We start from the raw sequence: 18,320 nt of genomic DNA, 5'->3' as shown, positions 1-18,320 counted from the left end.
CAGGGGAGGTATATTTAAATATGTTTCACTCATCTTTATTCAGGTAAATCTGTGGTCCCAGAAACCCATTAACCTGTGTGACAGAAAATATGAAAGTTATTCTTGAATCTATTCATTTAATTTTGCCCTTGTATAATTTATTAGAGAAATTATTATTGAAAAGTAGGCAGTGTGGTATCTTTTCAGAAATACTAAATGTCTGCCACTATGCCTAAAAGATATTTTACTCCTAGTATTAATACCAGAGGTTTTTCCCTACCAGTCATTGATCCATCCATCACATGTTTGTGGCATACCTGTTCTGTGCTTCTAGGCTCTGAGGGTACAGTGTTCTGTGTTTGGCTAGTTCTCACAACCAAGATGACATTATCTTAACTAGTCTGTTAGATGCATGGATTTAGGGCAAAAGAAAATGGTCAGGCTCGAAAAGTAGAGATTTGAGAGTTATGAGTGTATAAAGTTTTGAACATGAATGACGTTTCCCAGGAAACACGTGTAGAGTGAAAAGAGAATATGTATGAGGACAGAGCCTTGGGAGACACTTGAAGGGAGGTAAAAGATAACGGTAACAGGGTAATCTGGGAAGGAATAGTCTCTATTATTGACTGGGAAGGTGCGTCTCAAGCCAAAGGAGAGAATTTGTATAGTTTTTAAGCCTTGTCTCTGTGAACCTTAGCTAGTACTTATAAATATCATCTTCTAATCTGTTTATCAGAAAGAATCCTGGGCAGCTACTTGACTTTAGGTCCCTTGTCATTTTTTATGTATCAGGGTCATTTGCAGTTCCATGGTAGGAATTTTTTTTGAAATCTTCCTGACTGTCTTCCCTCCTAGAAGTCTCATGCCATGAAATTGTGCCTCTTTTCTTCACTTTTTGAAGCCTACCCAATAAAGCTGTGGGGACACATTAGACTATGCCCAGGCTTTCATAAATGTTATGATAATGTGGTTATAACCTCCAAAGATTCCTGTCATTTTAATTCTTACTGGTTGATTGAAATCAGATCCAGTACAGGACAATTATTTTACTGTTTCCACTGCCCTTTGGAAGTGAGATTTTACTTATAGTAAAACAAATTATAACCTGTTAGACACTCTACTTTTAAATGAATGAATTGTCTTACAGAAGTTTGGGTAGTTTTTGACAGTCCGTACTGCTTCCTCTTGCCTCCCTGTTGGTTTTAAAATATTTCTTTGTGATACAGAGTTCATTTTCCCATGTGTCTGTGTTCCCATGAGGCTCTCCTTTCAGTTCTTCTTTCATTCTTTCCTAAATATTCTCCAGGATCCCCCTTTGTCTAAATAGATATTCTTAGTTCGTAACCCCTCCCAACAAGCTTGTTTATTTTAAATATTTTTACCTTTAATTCTCTCCCATCCAAGTCTCAGTGAAACTTAAGAGTTTATAATTTTGTCTTAGAATCTCAAGTTCATCATGTAAGTATCGAGAGAGATCATGGCAATACTGTTAGTAGTTATGTATGCAGGCTCTGAGCCAGACTGCCTGGGTTTGAATTCCAGCAATTCCACTTATGAGTCCTGTGACCCCGGGCAAGTCATATGTAAATGGGGATAATTGTACCTCTCTTAGATTATTACTGAAAAATTGGAAGCACTCAATAAAGTTAACTATAATTATTATCTTGGTAGTAGTTTAAGTATATATAATAATATCAATAACTCCTAAATTTTACCTTTAATTTATATCTTTTTTATCATTGAACAGTATAATTTTCAAAAGAGGGATTGTAAAGTTTGCCAGATACTGCAAAGATATCAGATAATTTAATGTCCATCAGTGACTCTTGCAAGAGAAATTTTAGGGCAGATACCAAGTTGCAGTGAGATGAAGAGTTAGAGAGAACTCCAGAAACTACTCCTTTAGGAATTCAAAGTTTGAAAACAACTTTTATTCACAAGATTAGATTTTTTTTCCATCTATTTGCTTCTCGTTTTGATTACTAGTGTTAACACAGAACAATAATATTACAGAATATTACAGCAATAAAAATATTTACTATTTCTCAATGAAATTTTTATTGGTAAGAAAATGAATCAGCCTCCCAAATGACAAAAGCAGTTGTTTAAAGTAAAATCAGAAATATATATTCCTCTAACATGGCACCTTGCATATAACAAGTGCTCTGTGAATTTTCTTTTTGTAAAAATGGATTTTATTGAATACTGTTTCTTTTTTACCCTCCAAAAGTGTGTGGATTTTCATGTCACATAACTTGTGTAAACAAAGCTCCAACCGCTTGTCCAGTTCCTCCTGAACAGACAAAAGGTCCTCTGGGTATAGATCCACAGAAGGGAATAGGAACAGCATATGAAGGTCATGTCAGGGTAAGTATGATTAGGTTGGGTTTAGATTAATCTTTTAAGATTTATTAATGAATTAAAGAAAAGCTGACCCCCTTACAAATACAGTCCTTGATAGAAAATTAGGTGAATAAAATTCATCTAACCATTTTACTTCATTCAGAGTAATGATAAACAAAAACCTAGCTTTTGCTTGGAATAAATTCCAAAATGTTTCAAAATTTTCTGTACTGCCCCTATCTTGTAATGAACAGATGTTGAAAACTCCATGAAAGAGTCTTTGGCACTTGGTCTTGCTGGAGAGGTGGCATATGCTTACAAAGTATGAGATATTATCAAGGTGTAATCTTACTTGTAATCTTGAATAATACTTAAAGTATAAGCTGCCTTTCATCCTACTACCAAATTTGGCTTTTATGCTACTTAGAAATCCATGAATGTTATTTTAATGAGTGACTAGTGAAAGTTAAAATGGTACCATTATTTTTTTTCAGAATAAAAAGTCATCCAGTGCTTGAAGAATGTGTTCTCACACTTTCTTGTGTTATTAATGATCTGTGTGTTCCATCTGCTGCTTTACCAACCAAAGTGGCAGGCTTATAATGCACGTACATTATCTTCAGGTTTTCACTATGCCATTATATATGTAATTAAGGGGCTCTGATTGACCTTTCAGTTTGAGTTGCTGTTTTGTTTGTTTGCCTATCTAAGATCCCTAAGCCAGCCGGAGTGAAGAAAGGATGGCAGAGAGCACTGGCTGTCGTTTGTGATTTCAAACTCTTTCTGTACGATATTGCTGAAGGAAAAGCATCTCAGCCCAGTGTTGTAGTCAGTCAAGTGATTGACATGAGGTAAGTTTTTGAAGGTGAAAATATTTGTACCTTTGCACTCATAGAAATAAAAAGTGTGTGATTTTTCTTCTAATTATATTGCCATTTTTATTTAAATCCAATTTCATGTTAATTTTCTCATTTACTAATACTGCAATTGTAACTAATTAAACATAAAGTGTAGTTATCAAACAGGTTGATGTGTGTGTGTGTCTTGGGAAGTCAGGGAAAAGAAACTAATGTTTGAATTCAGAAGACCAGTTTAAAGGTTTCTGGGGTACTGGAGGCCTAATGTGTAATGTTTATATCATCACCTAAAGGCTTTGGTATAAATTTCAATGGAAGGAAAGGAAATAAAAATCTCAAAATCAGACAAGTTCTTGGAATATAAAATGAATCAGTGAACATTTAAGAAGTACAGCTCTTAAATGTTTCTGGTCTCATTTTTCAGACTCTTCCCCCTGTCCCTTGGAGTGCTCTGCTTAACCTCTTCTCGTAACTCGAGGCACTCTCCTTGAGTGATCTTATTTACCCCTGTAGCTTCAGCTATCACCTGTGCATTGATGACTGCAAGACACATGTCATCTTTCTCCAGTGCTCAAAACTAGAATTTCCAGCTATGGCTCACATTGGCATTTTATACCAGCATCTCAAACACATCATCTTCCCCACGAATATAGAATATAAAGGAATAGATGCAAGAAATAGTAGAATATTAGCAAAGAAGATTTGACAGAACTTGCTAAGAGACCAAATATAGAAAGATAGGGATTAGAATCAAAGATAAGACTAAGATGTCTCCAAGACCAAGAGAATGATGATACTAACCACCAAATTAAGGAAATCACAAGGAATAAATTATTGTGGAGGAAATCTGTCTTAGATGTTGAAGGAACAGTGAAATGTCAGATGAGCTGTGTTGAGGGCACTTGAGATGTATTGTGGGAGGAAAGTCTGCTGGAGACTCTGGAGACCTACCAGGGTTCAAATCCCAGTTCTCCGTGTGTACTTACTTGTGACTTTGAGTAAGCCAGAAATGATTCCTAGCTCTTGGATAATGTACACTGTTAAATTACACTTGGTAAATTACTTTTGGCACTATTGATTACAAAGGGGGAAAATTCAAAAATTTTTAAAAATTCAATTTGAATGTTTTGTGCAATTATGTTTTGAGGATTGCTTCATGTGTGTTATTTGGATACATGCCCAAAACCACTACACACGCAGCCACATATACTGAGTTTTAATGTTTCACTTTTCCTTCAGGGATGAAGAATTTTCTGTGAGTTCAGTCTTGGCCTCTGATGTTATTCATGCAAGTCGAAAAGATATACCCTGTATATTTAGAGTAAGTATGTGTACTGTAATTTGATCACTGAATTACTTACTTTTAATGAGTATATGTTTTGCCTCTCTGTATAGATCATAACATTAATAAGAATAGAACCAAAGCTGTATATATTCCTATATATATATATTCCTTTATGTATTTCATGTCATCTGATACTTGACTGTATAGACAGTTGGTGCTAAGTAACTATTTAATTAGTGAAAGACCAATAGAAAGCATGAATATATATGGCTTCTAAAATAAGTTTCCTCTTTGATAATATTTTTGAGTCACAATTCCATTTTCAAATAAATACTACCAGATGGAAAACTGAGTAAGTGTGGGATTTCTCAATTGTTTTAAAAATAAAAGTTTCTTTTAAAAATCTCATTTTAAAAAGTTAATGCATTTCAGTTCTATTGCTTTGTAATAACCACTCCAGAACTTAGTGGCTTAAACCAACAGTGGTTTATTTTTCACCATTCAGTGGGTCAGTTTTCTGGTGTCAACTGGGGTTACTCATATGGCTGCATTCAGCTCATTTGGGGATAAAATACCCAAAACAACCCTACTCTCAAATCTGGGGCCTTGGTGCTGGCTGTTTCCCTTGGCGCTTGGCCGTTCCTTGGGCACTTGAGTTCTCTGTATGAACTCTCTCCATGTGGTCTCTAATCATTCAGTAGCCTGACTGAGCTCTCCATAGCTGGCTTCCAAGAGAAGAGAAGAAGCTGCCAGGCCTTTTAAGGACTAGGCCCAAAACAGGCAAAGTAACTCTTCTGCATTCTGTTGATCAAAGCAAGTCATTAGGTCAGCCCAGATTTAAAAGGAGGGGAAATAGACTGCACTTCTTGATAAGGAGAATGGAATGCCACATGAAGAGTCGTTGGAGGCTAATACAGTGCAACCTTGAATTGGTGAATTAAGATAATACAGGTAAAAAGAAAGGACTACTGTCCTGATGGTATACCTGTATGCTTAGTATTTGTTTATGAATCTTGCATGCAAGGAAGTTCAGACAAAGGCCAAACTTAGTCTCTCAGTTCCCAGACCAACAACTATTCTCTCTCCAACTACCAAGGGAACCTGCAGAGGGCCACTTATCAATATAACTGATTCTGATTGTGGGATTTTATCGTCACTGCTGCTTAAATTACTTTTAATAAAGGATCAATATATACATAATTTAAATCTGTTCTGATTTTTTTAGTGTCATTTGTATAATGATAAACATTTAAATACTAGCTCAAGTGATCTGGTTTTCTCTAAGATAATGTGAGTTGATTGTTTTGAAGTAACAGAGATTGTAAGTATTTATGAGCATTGGTGACTGTTTTTAAAACAAGCTGAAAATCAGTATGGTGTAGTGCTTATGAGCGTGGACACAGGATCACAGTCTAATTGTGTGTGCTTGAAGAAATTAATTTCTCTGCTTCACTGCAGAGAAGACTACAGGTTTTTTTTTTCATATATAAAATCTGTATATAATAACAATACCTATCTTGTGAAGATATTAGATGAGCTAACACTTGTAAAGTGCCCAGTGCTCAGTAATTACTCAATAAATGTCATTGCTGTTGTCATATGACTGTGTGTAATGAATTTTTTAGTGGTAGTATTCTGACACTTTGTAGCAAAGAAAATACAAATGACACTGACATTTATAATGATATGTGCTACCTTTGCTTTGTCATGAATTCTAATTCTAAAACTGGTTATTCTTCTCATTAGAAATAGCTAAACTCTGTTACAGATATCACTTAATGTGTGCTCATTTTGTTGGCTAGTGCTAATAAGCAAACTAGCATAAGCATAAAACTGGCTTAAAAGGTGTCTGTTTTCTAATGTCATGAATTTTGATTAAATTGTTCTAGGTCACAGCTTCCCAGCTCTCAGCATCTAATAACAAATGTTCAATCCTGATGCTGGCAGATAGTGAGAATGAGAGGAGTAAGTGGGTGGGAGTGCTGAGTGAACTGCACAAGATTTTGAAGAAGAACAAATTCAGAGACCGCTCAGTCTATGTTCCCAAAGAGGCTTATGACAGCACTCTACCCCTCATTAAAACAACCCAGGCAGCTGCAATCATAGGTATGAATGTATAACCTTTATCGTGTCATAGCTGTTTACTCATCTGCCTTGTCAGCAGGAACTGGCTTTCATCTAGGAATCCCCAGTGTCTAACATAGTATGTGTTATAGCATAGATGCTCAGTAAATGTTTATTGAATGAATGAAACCATATTAGAGCTTTGTTTTTCAGTAAACAAGAATAAGTACACTTTTCAAATGTGTTTTCTACTGAAAAAGCAACAATGCTAAAGATTAATCTGTTTACGAATATATTTTCTGCTTTTGTGACTTGGAACAAGTTTAATTTCATAAAGCATAAGTTTCCTGTGTAAAATGTAGATACTAATTACCTTGCAAAGGTTATTGCAAAGTTTTAATTAAGATGGACTATGTAACACAGAGTGCCCTGTATATAAAATACCCTCAAAAACTGGTACCTTTTGTGTCTGGAGGTTTAAATTTTCACCACATTCTTATGTACACTTCCAACTGTTTTGTTACTTTCTAGAAAAGAATGAAAAGTTTAATGAGTATAGTTCAAATGCCTTTCACAAATTTTTCCCTCCCAAAACAAGAAATGGAATTGGACTTATGGTGCTAACAAATTAGGAGGTTTTTTCCACCTTTTATTGAATAAACATTTAATACTTGCTTTTGATGTAAATTATTTTCTGATGATTGTTCTATTTAAAAAAAGACATAATACTTACCACTGTAACCTGAAAGGGAATTTAATAGTGCAAATTATTACTGCTATTTTTTAATTATTTATTTTGTTTATTTCAGTTTTTCACATCAGATTTCTTTGTTTTATTCTATGGGTTTTACATAATAAAACCTAATGAAAATGTTTCATATTTATGTCTTCTATAGATCATGAAAGAATAGCTTTGGGGAATGAAGAAGGATTATTTGTTGTACATGTCACCAAAGATGGTAAGAGAAAATTATTGTGGGGAAAATACTGTTCATAGAAAATTCTAAACTCTGAATTCTAAAAAGGGCAGGATTTGCTCTTATTTAGTCTATAATTGAAATTTTCCAGACCTAATTTGATGTGTTTATAAGTCAAAAGATAATTTTAAAATTTCCATAATCCTCCTAGTTCTAAAATTTCTATGTGTACTGTCTTTCTTGTGTCATTTTATTTAACAGTTCTGCTGTATGAACTCAGATTTCTAAAGATGGTACATGAAAGAAAATAACAACTTGATTTTTTTCCATTGTTCTAATAGTGCTAGTAGAGGTAACAGTCATTAAAATGTATTTGTTTTTGGTTCTTTTTTCCCTCGCAGATTTTTTTTCTAGGAAGAAATTAAATTCTGGGTGAAATAAAAAGGAACCAATTTAATTTAGCATTCTTGAGTACAGTGTTCTAAGTTCTGTCTTTATTTTATATCGTTAGATCATGTGAAAACAATGCATTTAAACTTCATTAATTTGTTACTGCAAGAAGTACCTTTACTAAAATATGAGTTACTCAGTTTTTAAAAATAGGAACCCCATGGTAAAGTTCCCTAGGATTTTGTGCCGGTAAAAAAATTTTTCTTGAAAATCTGGTGTGCTTTATCACATAGGAACTTTTTGCCTTGGCTGCCAGAAATCTCAGTGCTGAATTTAATACCTTACTATAGGTAGGCTAAATTAGCTTATAATGGGTATAATTGTCTTCCTCTTTCTCCATGTGATTTCTGATCTCCTACTCTTCTGTGTGTGTATCTCTCTATTATAAGTTGACATATCCTTTTGAGTATATTTGGGATGTGATTAATAAACAAAGCATTGTTTTGCATTTGATTCATTATTCTTTCTTTGCATAGAAATTATTAGAGTTGGTGACAATAAGAAGATTCATCAGATTGAACTCATTCCGAACGATCAGCTTGTTGCTGTGATCTCAGGACGAAATCGTCACGTACGACTTTTTCCTATGTCAGCTTTGGACGGGAGAGAGACTGATTTTTATAAGCTGGCAGAAACTAAAGGGTGTCAAACCATAACTTCTGGAAAAGTGCGTCATGGAGCTCTTACGTGCCTGTGTGTGGCTATGAAAAGACAGGTCCTCTGTTATGAACTATTTCAGAGCAAGACTCGTCACAGAAAATTTAAGGAAATTCAAGTCCCATATAATGTCCAGTGGATGGCGATCTTCAGTGAGCAACTCTGTGTGGGATTCCAGTCTGGATTTCTGAGATACCCCTTGAATGGAGAAGGAAGTCCATACAGCATGCTCCATTCAAACGACCATACGCTCTCCTTTATTACACATCAACCAATGGATGCCATCTGCGCAGTTGAAATCTCCAGTAAAGAGTATCTGCTGTGTTTTAACAGCATTGGGATATACACTGACTGCCAGGGCCGGAGATCGAGGCAGCAGGAGTTGATGTGGCCGGCAAATCCTTCCTCGTGTTGTAAGATTCTCTTACTTCTGGCTGTCTTATGTTGCAGTCTCTTTCTTTTTCCTTTTACTTCATCTCCTATATGTATTCATTGTTAATAATAGGTTATTTTTTTAAGTCATCCTTAGGATTTTTCCTAAGTATTAATTATGTTCTTATGTAAAGTAAATAACCATATGAAGTTAGACCTAGGCCCACAGTGTCAACATTAACAGGAATATAATTAAAGCTAATCTTCCTATGGAATATTTTACTTAGGTGGATTTTTTAACCCATATTATTGTATTTTGAAATAATCATGAGGAGTTATCTTCATGGTCCCCCAAAATGTAGTGCTTGTGAACATTAATAGCTCATAAGACTTATTCTAGAGAAGTGGTTACCAAGTGAATTATTTAATCGGTTATGTAAAGGTGTAATGTAGCATCTTGAGAAGTTTTATCCAGTTTTACATTTTTATCTAGATAGGTAGCTATTTTAAATTGCCTACTGCACTCTTTCAAGAAATATTAAGGTATTAATAAATTGTTGAATACTTACTATGTGTTGAATACTTACTAGCATTTCATTGTAAGAGAAATAACAGTGAGCGAAATAGACAGTCTTACCCTCACAGAGCACTGAGTGCTATAGAATAGATTCCGGCCGAAACCAGTTGCAGTTAGAATATCAGTCCTCTGATAGCAGAGGTACAGAGTTCCGTAGAGGCACATAGAGGAAGTACCTAATCCGGCATATTTTGTTTTTAGTGGAAGATGCTTGAGCATGTTTAAATGCCGAAGGGAAATAGCTACTAGGGAACCAGGGAAGGATTGACTATATGGTAAATTCAGGAAATAGATTAAGATCCCCAAGAAGGTCCAAGAGGATGGAAGTCAAAACACAGGGAGGATTTGGAGCAGGAGGAGTAAAACTTCTTCCACTGCCACAAGATGGGAGGAGTGGTGCGTATGAGTACAGTCAAGTTTCAAGGTTCAGTATAAGAAAGTTTAGGAGAACCATACAGGCTTGTTACAGGAAAAAAGTCAGAAAATCTAGATAAAAAGAACAAAAGAAAAATACTTCTTATCCTACCTACCCAGACTTAACTATTTTTAATGTTCTGTGTCTTCTGAAATTTATGCTCTTACCAATGGCATCATATTTAGAATGAATCCTAGTCAGATAATTCAAAGTATTATGTGAATTGTACAATGTGAGTTGGAATTAGAGTAAGAATTAGACTATCTGGTTTTTTTGAATAGCTCTGCCAAAATGTTAATTTGTGACTTTAGCTTAGGTGAATCGTTTGATCTTTCTTTGCTTGTGGTACCATTTATTGGCATTCATTCTTTCAGTAATTTCAGTATATTGAACATCTGCTGTGCCAGGTGCTTTATCACACATTCATAAACGTGCCTATAACTCTTACCTGAGGATTTCCCTACTTCATGAATTTGTTTCACTGTCAACAGCTTAACTACTTTAGGAATCAATTATTTAAAATGTAGTGAAATTCCTTTATGGAACTAGTATTGGGCGGGCAAGGGAATATTATAACCTTAGTGTTAACAGAATCCTTCTGTATTATAATGACTATAAAATTTCTTCACTTATAATTTATGTTTTTTTTTTTACTTCCAAAGTGTTTTGATGTGGCTACTATATTTAACAATAGGATTTTGGTGGGATTCCTCTTCACAGTGTTTTTTAGCGCAGATGTTTCAAAGCATTTTGGGTTTGACAGTTGAAAGTAATCAGCCGGCTGTTCTCTCCCTGCGGTCTCCCAGGTTACAATGCACCGTATCTCTCAGTGTATAGTGAAAATGCAGTTGATATCTTTGATGTGAACTCCATGGAATGGATTCAGACTCTCCCACTCAAAAAGGTAATTTAACATTAAAATTTGGGCTAAGTGAACAAATGAATATAAGTGAAACACTAATATGACTATTTAGCTATTTTTCACTAATTTAGCATTTTCTGTCATATTCTGGTAATTTGGGACTTAGCTAAGAGTAAAAGAAAAAAAAATAAAAATCCAGCTTGTTAATTTCAGGCAGCTCAGCACCATATTATTTTTATTACATTTAGTTTCACTATATAAATTATGGTTATTATCATAATGAACACCTAGAATATATTTTACAACTTAAATCAGAGTTATCTTCCACTTTAGTTTAAGGAGCTCTGAAGAAATGTTATTTGTAATTTTACTGTTTTTTACATAATAATATGCTTTTAAGCCTGTGAGGATAGATTTCACAGGCTAGAAAAGTGATTAAAATTAGAACCAAAGCTCTGTGTAAGCATCTCATGATTTAAAAATAAAGGTTTCACATATCCCTAATAAAATATAATATTTTCCTTTAACATTTCCTTATGATAACATAAAGAGATATTTTACAGGTATAGAATGCTGTTTTGAAAAAGCGAAGAATAATAGTTTCATATAGGTATATGTAGCATGTGTCATTAGTTGGGGGGCAGCGTTTAGAGGAATATGTAAAAGAAAGTAATCAAGATCTTTTTCAAAATCTGTCCCAATTTTAAATTGTAACAGAGTGAAAAAAACTCTTGTAAACACTGCTACATTATGTGTAGCAACTAAATACGATCCTCTAGTTTGTAAATTTGGGCTGGTTACAAATAGTTTCCTTTTTATTTTTTTCCCCTTTTATTTTTATCATGTAAATTTTGAAATATATATAAAAGAATACTTGACCTTTATGAAGCTTAATAAAATAAACATCACTTTTGAACTCACCTCCTAACTTAAGAGCCAGAACATTACCAATTTCACAGAATCTGCCTGTGTATTTTTCCCTTATCCTGAATGTTGGGTTTCTCATTCCCTTGCTTTTCTTAAAATACAGAATTTTTTGTATATTTAAATATTCCTAAACAGTATATTGTTCAGTTTTGCTTGTGTTTGAGATAATAAAATGTTATGTTGTATGTAATCTTCTGTCTTGCTTTCTTCATGTATTTACTGTGTTTCTAAAATTCATCCATGTTATATGTACGTATACATATATATAGATAGTTGTGATTCATAGATCACAGTTTTTTCATTCTCTGATTAGCAGACATTTGAGTTATTTCTCAGCTTTTTGTTGCTGTGAACATTGGGATATATGTCTTCAGATGCGCTTATTCAGGAGTTTCTTTTAAGTCATGTGCCCAGAAATGGAATCGATGGGAATCAGGGATGCAAGTGTTCAACTTTACAAGATAGTGTCAAATTATTTTCCAAAGTAATTGCACCAGTTGATACTCCCACCAGTAGTATATAAGAATTCTTAATAGCCCATGCCACGTCAGAGTTCATAGTTTTATAACCATTTCCTTATGGTTATAAAGTGGTATCTCTTTGAAGTGTTAATTTGCATATCCTCAGTTAACTGTGTTGTTGATAATCTTTTATATGTTTATTCATCATTCATAGTTCCTCTTCTGTGAAATGTCTGGTCATGTTTTTTGCTTATTTTTCTGTTTAGTTGTCTTTTTCTTACTGATTTATTGAAAGTATTCATGTATAATAAGTACTGGATTAGTGATAGGTGTGGTGAATCTTTTCCCTAGTTGTGACCTATCAATTTTTATGGTGTATTTTGGGAACATTTATTGTTATTGCTGAAAATACATTGTTACAAATTTTAATGTAGTCATTTATCATTCTTATCCTTTACATTTATCTTTAATTTCTTTCAAAAGTTTGAAAGTTTTGCCTATTGCATTTACATCTCTAATCCATTTGGAATTGATTCTTTGTGTATGGTGTGAAGTAGGGATTCGGTTTCATTTATTCCATATAGATAACCAGTTGCCCCATCACCATTTATTGATAATCCCTCCCTTCCCCAGCGATGTACAATTTCCCCTCTGTCAGATGTGTACATTTAGTTCAAATAAGATTCATAAAGTATCTGTGTTGATATCTTAGTATCACGATTTGGCTTTAAAAAGTCAAATTTAAGGTTTAAATGTATTTCTACCCCTTTTTTTTTTGCCCAGAATAGTCTTCCTTTAAAATGTTATTATTATGGCTTTGTTTGTTCAAATTAGATAATTTTATACCTTTCTAGTCAGAATGAATGTTAATTTTTTATTGATTTTCTGAGGGGGCTATATTTTGAAGAGGAAGGATAAATTAAAGGTTTTAATAGTGTATGCTTTATAAATAGGTGCAAAGTTTTCTGATTTATTTTTTAAAGGTTTTGCTGAAATGCTAATTTTATTTTCTATTATTTTAGGTTCGACCCTTAAACAGTGAAGGATCACTAAATCTCTTAGGGTTGGAGACAATTAGATTAATATATTTCAAAAATAAGATGGCAGGTAAGAAAATACACATTAATAGGAGAACTTCATGGGAACATTCTCTCTGAGCTGACTGCTGAAGATAGTAAGTGGCAGAGCCACTTAACCTCAGTTGTATCTTATGCCAGAGTCTGTGATCTTGACCACTATCATACTCTTAATGTATTGAGATGAACTACTGGACAAAAAGTCATTCTGTTCAAGCGCGCCTAGATGTATAGGGAAAATATTTGTTTCTGACCAACCTCGATATTTTTCTGTGGAGTACTGAGGTAAATAGAAAAAGTACAGCTGAATATATCCTCTGTACCTTTAATACTGTAGAACCTAACCAAAATTGGTAGCACTAGAATTATGAAAACTCATCCAGAGTTCCAATTTGGGACTTCTGGAATGTATCTTCTGCCAATGCGTAGGGCTTAGAGCTTTTGAAGTACTAGTGACAACATGAACAGGCGAAGCAGAAAAGAGAGGAAAGTCACAGGGGTGTCCAAAGTAGTGAAGTGAGTCCTAGTCAGGCAGACCACCTGCATGTAATTAAATAAGTAGGCTGTGTGCCAGTCAGAGTGTGCCTAAAAATTCATATCTCACTTTTAACAAATATTATTATAATGCTACCTTCTACATAATAAAGTTATTCTCGTGTCTTAGCAACAAGTTTCTTCATAAAGGTATTCATAAATTTAATATCCTTTGTGGTGGATCTAGTTAATGAAGATGTAATTATGGTACATTATGTAATTAAAGTAATTTATTGACTTAAATGTAAGTAAAAACACTGGCATCAAGAAAACACATTAAAATGTTTATACCCAGTTATCTCTGGGTAGTGGGATTATTATCTTCTTTTTTCCCCCATTCCAATACATTTGCATCAAAATACATTTGCTATCAAAAAAAAAAATCCGTCAAAAGTTTGCTGTTTTTGCTTTATTTGTTTGTTTTTAAGTACTGAACACACAAATTGCTTGGCTTCAGATTTGATGCTCTGGTACATCCTCTTGACACTGAGGTTTCTGTATAAGATTAAATCCACCCTCTTCTCACTGTATGTGACCATGATGATTATAAAATGTGTCCATTACCCAGTTTGTGTCTATGGGATAAAACCTATTCCAATTCATCTTTTTTTATGCTTTTGTTTTCTACTCTAGGCTAGGAATAAAGGTAGAGCTTAGAGAAGGAATACCTGACAAGATTTCAATTTAGTCGTCCTTTGAAAAGGAAAGGAAATGCTATTTCCTGGAGATTCTTTCTATTTCTCTTGTCTATTTCTCTATCTTGTCTGTTTCTCTTTCATTTCTCTTTCATTTCTCAGGAGCTCAAAGGGCTCCGGCAGCCCTCTGGCGGTCCAAAATCTCCCATTGCCACTGTAACTCACCACAATCTGCTTTACCCTCACAATGCTCAAATTCCAGTTCTCAAATTCTCATCTACTTTTAAAATTTTATCCTTTTAACATTTGTTAGGAAAGCGATGTGATCAAGCTATTACTATGATACTAGGAGTATGTTGCTTTTTTCCTAATCATCTTGTTTTGGCTTCCCTTACAGGCCCCCTTACCTTTTTCCCATTTTCTTCGCACGTTAGCTTTTTGGATGTTAAACACTCCCCAAACTGGCTTTTCTCTTTTTCCTTATCTTATTTAGAGAATGGTATCCATCGTGTTGTACAGATACAGTCAACCATTTTAAAGGATGTTCACCACATCCCAGCATGTTTGAGGAGTCCGTGGTTGACAGCTTTACTTTCAGTGTTAAAATTGAAGTGGATTGGCACTGGGTGACTAGTTGTATATGATTAAATATCCCTCCAAGATCAGGAGAGCAGAAATAACAACTAGATGCCTACCTTTAGTAAAGGAAGCTAGTGGAAACACAGTTCCTTTCCTTCACTCCACATATTGCAAATTGGATCTGCAAAGGAAATGTTTCAATATATAAAAATACTTTTAATTGTTATCATTTTCATGAATAATTTACCATTTATGCCTGATTACTGTGCAAGTTAACAGTAGGCGCTTTTTAACACCCTAAGGCATTGAAACCAATACCTGGAAGGTGAGAGAAGATAGTGCAGAGATAGTGAGGGTAGGGTGGCCAAAGTGACAGGACACCAAGGCAACTACATTTTTCTTTTTTTCTTCTAGTAAAATTGTACCATTTTATGTTTATAATAAAATAAAAGTGAAAATGTATTTTGTAAGCTGTGTTTAATTTCAGCATATATTTATTTATTTACATATGTTTGTTGAAAATTTTTGCTTATTTACTGTGATTATCAATACACAGCTTTTAAAAATCAGAATTGCATTTACTTGTACAGTTGATTAGCATTTGTACTGTCTTGGAGATTAATGGATAAAAAGCATTTAGCACTTTAAAGAACATCATTGTTCTTCGTATTTTTTTTTTTTTTTTTGACAGAAGGGGATGAACTGGTAGTTCCTGAAACATCAGATAATAGTCGGAAACAAATGGTTAGAAATATTAACAATAAAAGACGTTATTCCTTCAGAGTCCCAGAAGAGGAAAGGATGCAACAGAGGAGGTAGATATTTAATTTATACTCATCCAAAGATGCTTGTAGGATCAGAAAGACTATTTGATCATAATACTATATTTGATTTAGAAGGAAAATTTGATCTCTAAAAGTATCATTCACCATCTATGATGTTAAAAACTGCAATAATGAATGTATTTCTCAGTGTAATTTTAATTAATACTCTCCAAATTGTCAGTATGTATTAGATTAAAGTACCATATTTTGATTCATTTCTCAATGTATATGGAATAGTTACAATTTTTAGAGTGTGAGCCTTTATAAACATAGTACATATCTGTGCAGATTAAATATTCCCTTCATGAGCAAACAGAAATAGGCTTGTAGTATTTCCAGTTATATATAAAAATATTTCTAAAATTTTAGTAGTTATTTTAAAAGACATACATAAAATGTTCAGAGTTATCTGTAAAATAGAGTAGAGCTTCTTTGGTATCTAAAGCACTAAAATAACCCTCTGTTTTCCCACCAAAAATCATAAGATCTTTTATTTAAAGTTCAAAGCAAAGCCTTCTAAGTAAATTTTCAATTTAGTATATTCTATTATTTTAACTCTATCCTTATTAACATGATTTCACAGTTTATTTTTATGAAAAATTAAGTATGCTTAATTTTTCTCTAAAATTATCTTGGTCACAGAAAAAAGTGTCTAGACAGGTCTAAACAGGTGTTTTCTCTTACAGAGAGATGCTACGAGATCCAGAAATGAGAAATAAATTAATTTCTAACCCAACTAATTTTAACCACATAGCACACATGGGTCCAGGAGATGGAATACAGATCCTAAAAGACCTGCCCATGGTAAGAGAAATGAAGAGTGAATGTGAATATAAATGGGGTTAAGAGTAAGGGGTAGGGGGAGGTGGATATATATGTGTGTGTGTATACACATGTGTCTGTACTTAAATACATGTAAGATATATTAGTGTAAGGATATATTAGTGTAATGAGGAATTGTTTATCTCAGTATATCATGATATATGTAAGATGCATGATGGCATAGATTTTTTTCTCCATTTTTTTCCTATTCTAAACATTTGCTAAGTCTTCAGTCTGGTTTTCCTTTATTCTCATAAGTAAACATAACAGAACCATGTAGTCCAAAGCCTCTGGCATTTGTCCTTACAGAAGGTACAGTACCAGATACAAACCACCTTAAGAGAGAGAATTTTTTAACAGTTGAAATGTGAAAATATATATATATATAAACACATACATACACATACACACATACATATATATAGCTTATATTTGATTTAATGAAACTTTTTGAAATTTAGTTAGTAAATAGTGTTTCAACATCTGCTGTGTAATTAGCACTATGGAGGGATAGAGGGATACAAATTTCAAATACATGCATGTGTTGCAAAGCCACATCTCAGCAAATACAAAATTATTTCAGTAGTCAACAAGGTTTTAATGAGTATTATCCTTTTAAAATTAAGCTTTCCCTTACATTTCATTTTGGTGCACAAAAAAAATAATAGTTTTCATCTTATTCCAACAACATAGCAAGAAGAATTATGGAAATTTTTTCTATAAATTCTATTATATCCCACAGTATTTTCCTTAAGGTAAAGTAGTTTCAGGATTTAATAAAATGTTCCTCTGCTTAACCAGGTGAAAAATCAGTTTGCTAATGTTCCAGAATTCTTTCAGACCTTCATATACAATAAGACTTGGCTTTCCTACACCCTGCACAAGCACACTGAAGCAAAATGTCATATTTCAAATAGTGTAAGAACTTTTATGTCACAGCATCCCTTCTTTTTCTCCCTCACCCTCCCAACACCTAAAGTAAAGGAAATCTCTCTTTTTTTATTGTTGTTTTTCAAAATAAGGTCCAGTCTTAATTACTGTGCAAAACAAGTTCAGATAGCATTTCCCAGAGATTCATCCCCAGCCTGACTCCATGACATGTGGCTTCCTTCTGTGCAGGCTACTTAAATCCCCTTGATTTTTAGCGTTTGTTGTCACTGATTTTGTTAACCCATGACTGCCTTGTTGGTTCTTTTTGTTATTAACACAAGTGATTTTTTGCCCTAGCAGTGCAATCCAGTTTTTAATGTTCCTTTCATTTCTTTCATGTTTTCTTATCACATAAGCACTTTTGAATTTCCAGGATGAGAAGTTGGTGTAAAGTTTTGACACCTGTTCCCGTGTACATGTAGTATTGCATCAGGGCGTTTGTGTGTCTGAATTCCTGTTCTTCAGTCTTCCTTTATTTTTACCTAACTTTCTTCCTTTCACTAACAGCGAACGTAAAAGCTGGGGCTTTTCCTAGGCATCCACTTAATCACTTAACAAGTGTTTTATGATGTACTGTCTTCCCAGAACTTGGATTAGACGTTGGTAAACAACACAAGAATATGCATGTCTGAAAAGAAAATAATGTGCATGTCTGTACCTGTGAGTGTGTATATATATGTATATTCATGTATTGAAAAGCTTGTGATATTTTAATATAGTCTCATATTTTAGTATGTTCTTTCTACTATAATTA

General features: G+C 33.8%; 1 protein-coding gene across 14 annotated transcripts in view; it reads left to right on the top strand.

Annotated features, from left to right (window-relative positions):
* The window catches only part of CDC42BPA (CDC42 binding protein kinase alpha), a 239,828-nt gene that overhangs the window by 207,376 nt on the left and 14,132 nt on the right, over nt 1–18,320 (top strand). For all 14 annotated transcript variants that reach the window (XM_010973651.3, XM_045509462.2, XM_010973659.3 and 11 more), the window contains 10 exons: nt 2,210–2,346; nt 3,034–3,173; nt 4,419–4,500; nt 6,354–6,570; nt 7,425–7,487; nt 8,372–8,965; nt 10,723–10,820; nt 13,189–13,273; nt 15,682–15,805; nt 16,501–16,618. In XM_010973651.3, the coding sequence (XP_010971953.1) occupies nt 2,210–2,346; nt 3,034–3,173; nt 4,419–4,500; nt 6,354–6,570; nt 7,425–7,487; nt 8,372–8,965; nt 10,723–10,820; nt 13,189–13,273; nt 15,682–15,805; nt 16,501–16,618 (1,658 nt within the window). The remainder of the gene's footprint in view (nt 1–2,209; nt 2,347–3,033; nt 3,174–4,418; nt 4,501–6,353; nt 6,571–7,424; nt 7,488–8,371; nt 8,966–10,722; nt 10,821–13,188; nt 13,274–15,681; nt 15,806–16,500; nt 16,619–18,320) is intronic.

The sequence above is a fragment of the Camelus bactrianus genome, chromosome 23 (assembly GCF_048773025.1).
Source record: "Camelus bactrianus isolate YW-2024 breed Bactrian camel chromosome 23, ASM4877302v1, whole genome shotgun sequence".
Classification (NCBI taxonomy): domain Eukaryota; kingdom Metazoa; phylum Chordata; class Mammalia; order Artiodactyla; family Camelidae; genus Camelus; species Camelus bactrianus.
This window is presented reverse-complemented; position numbering and strand designations above follow the sequence as displayed.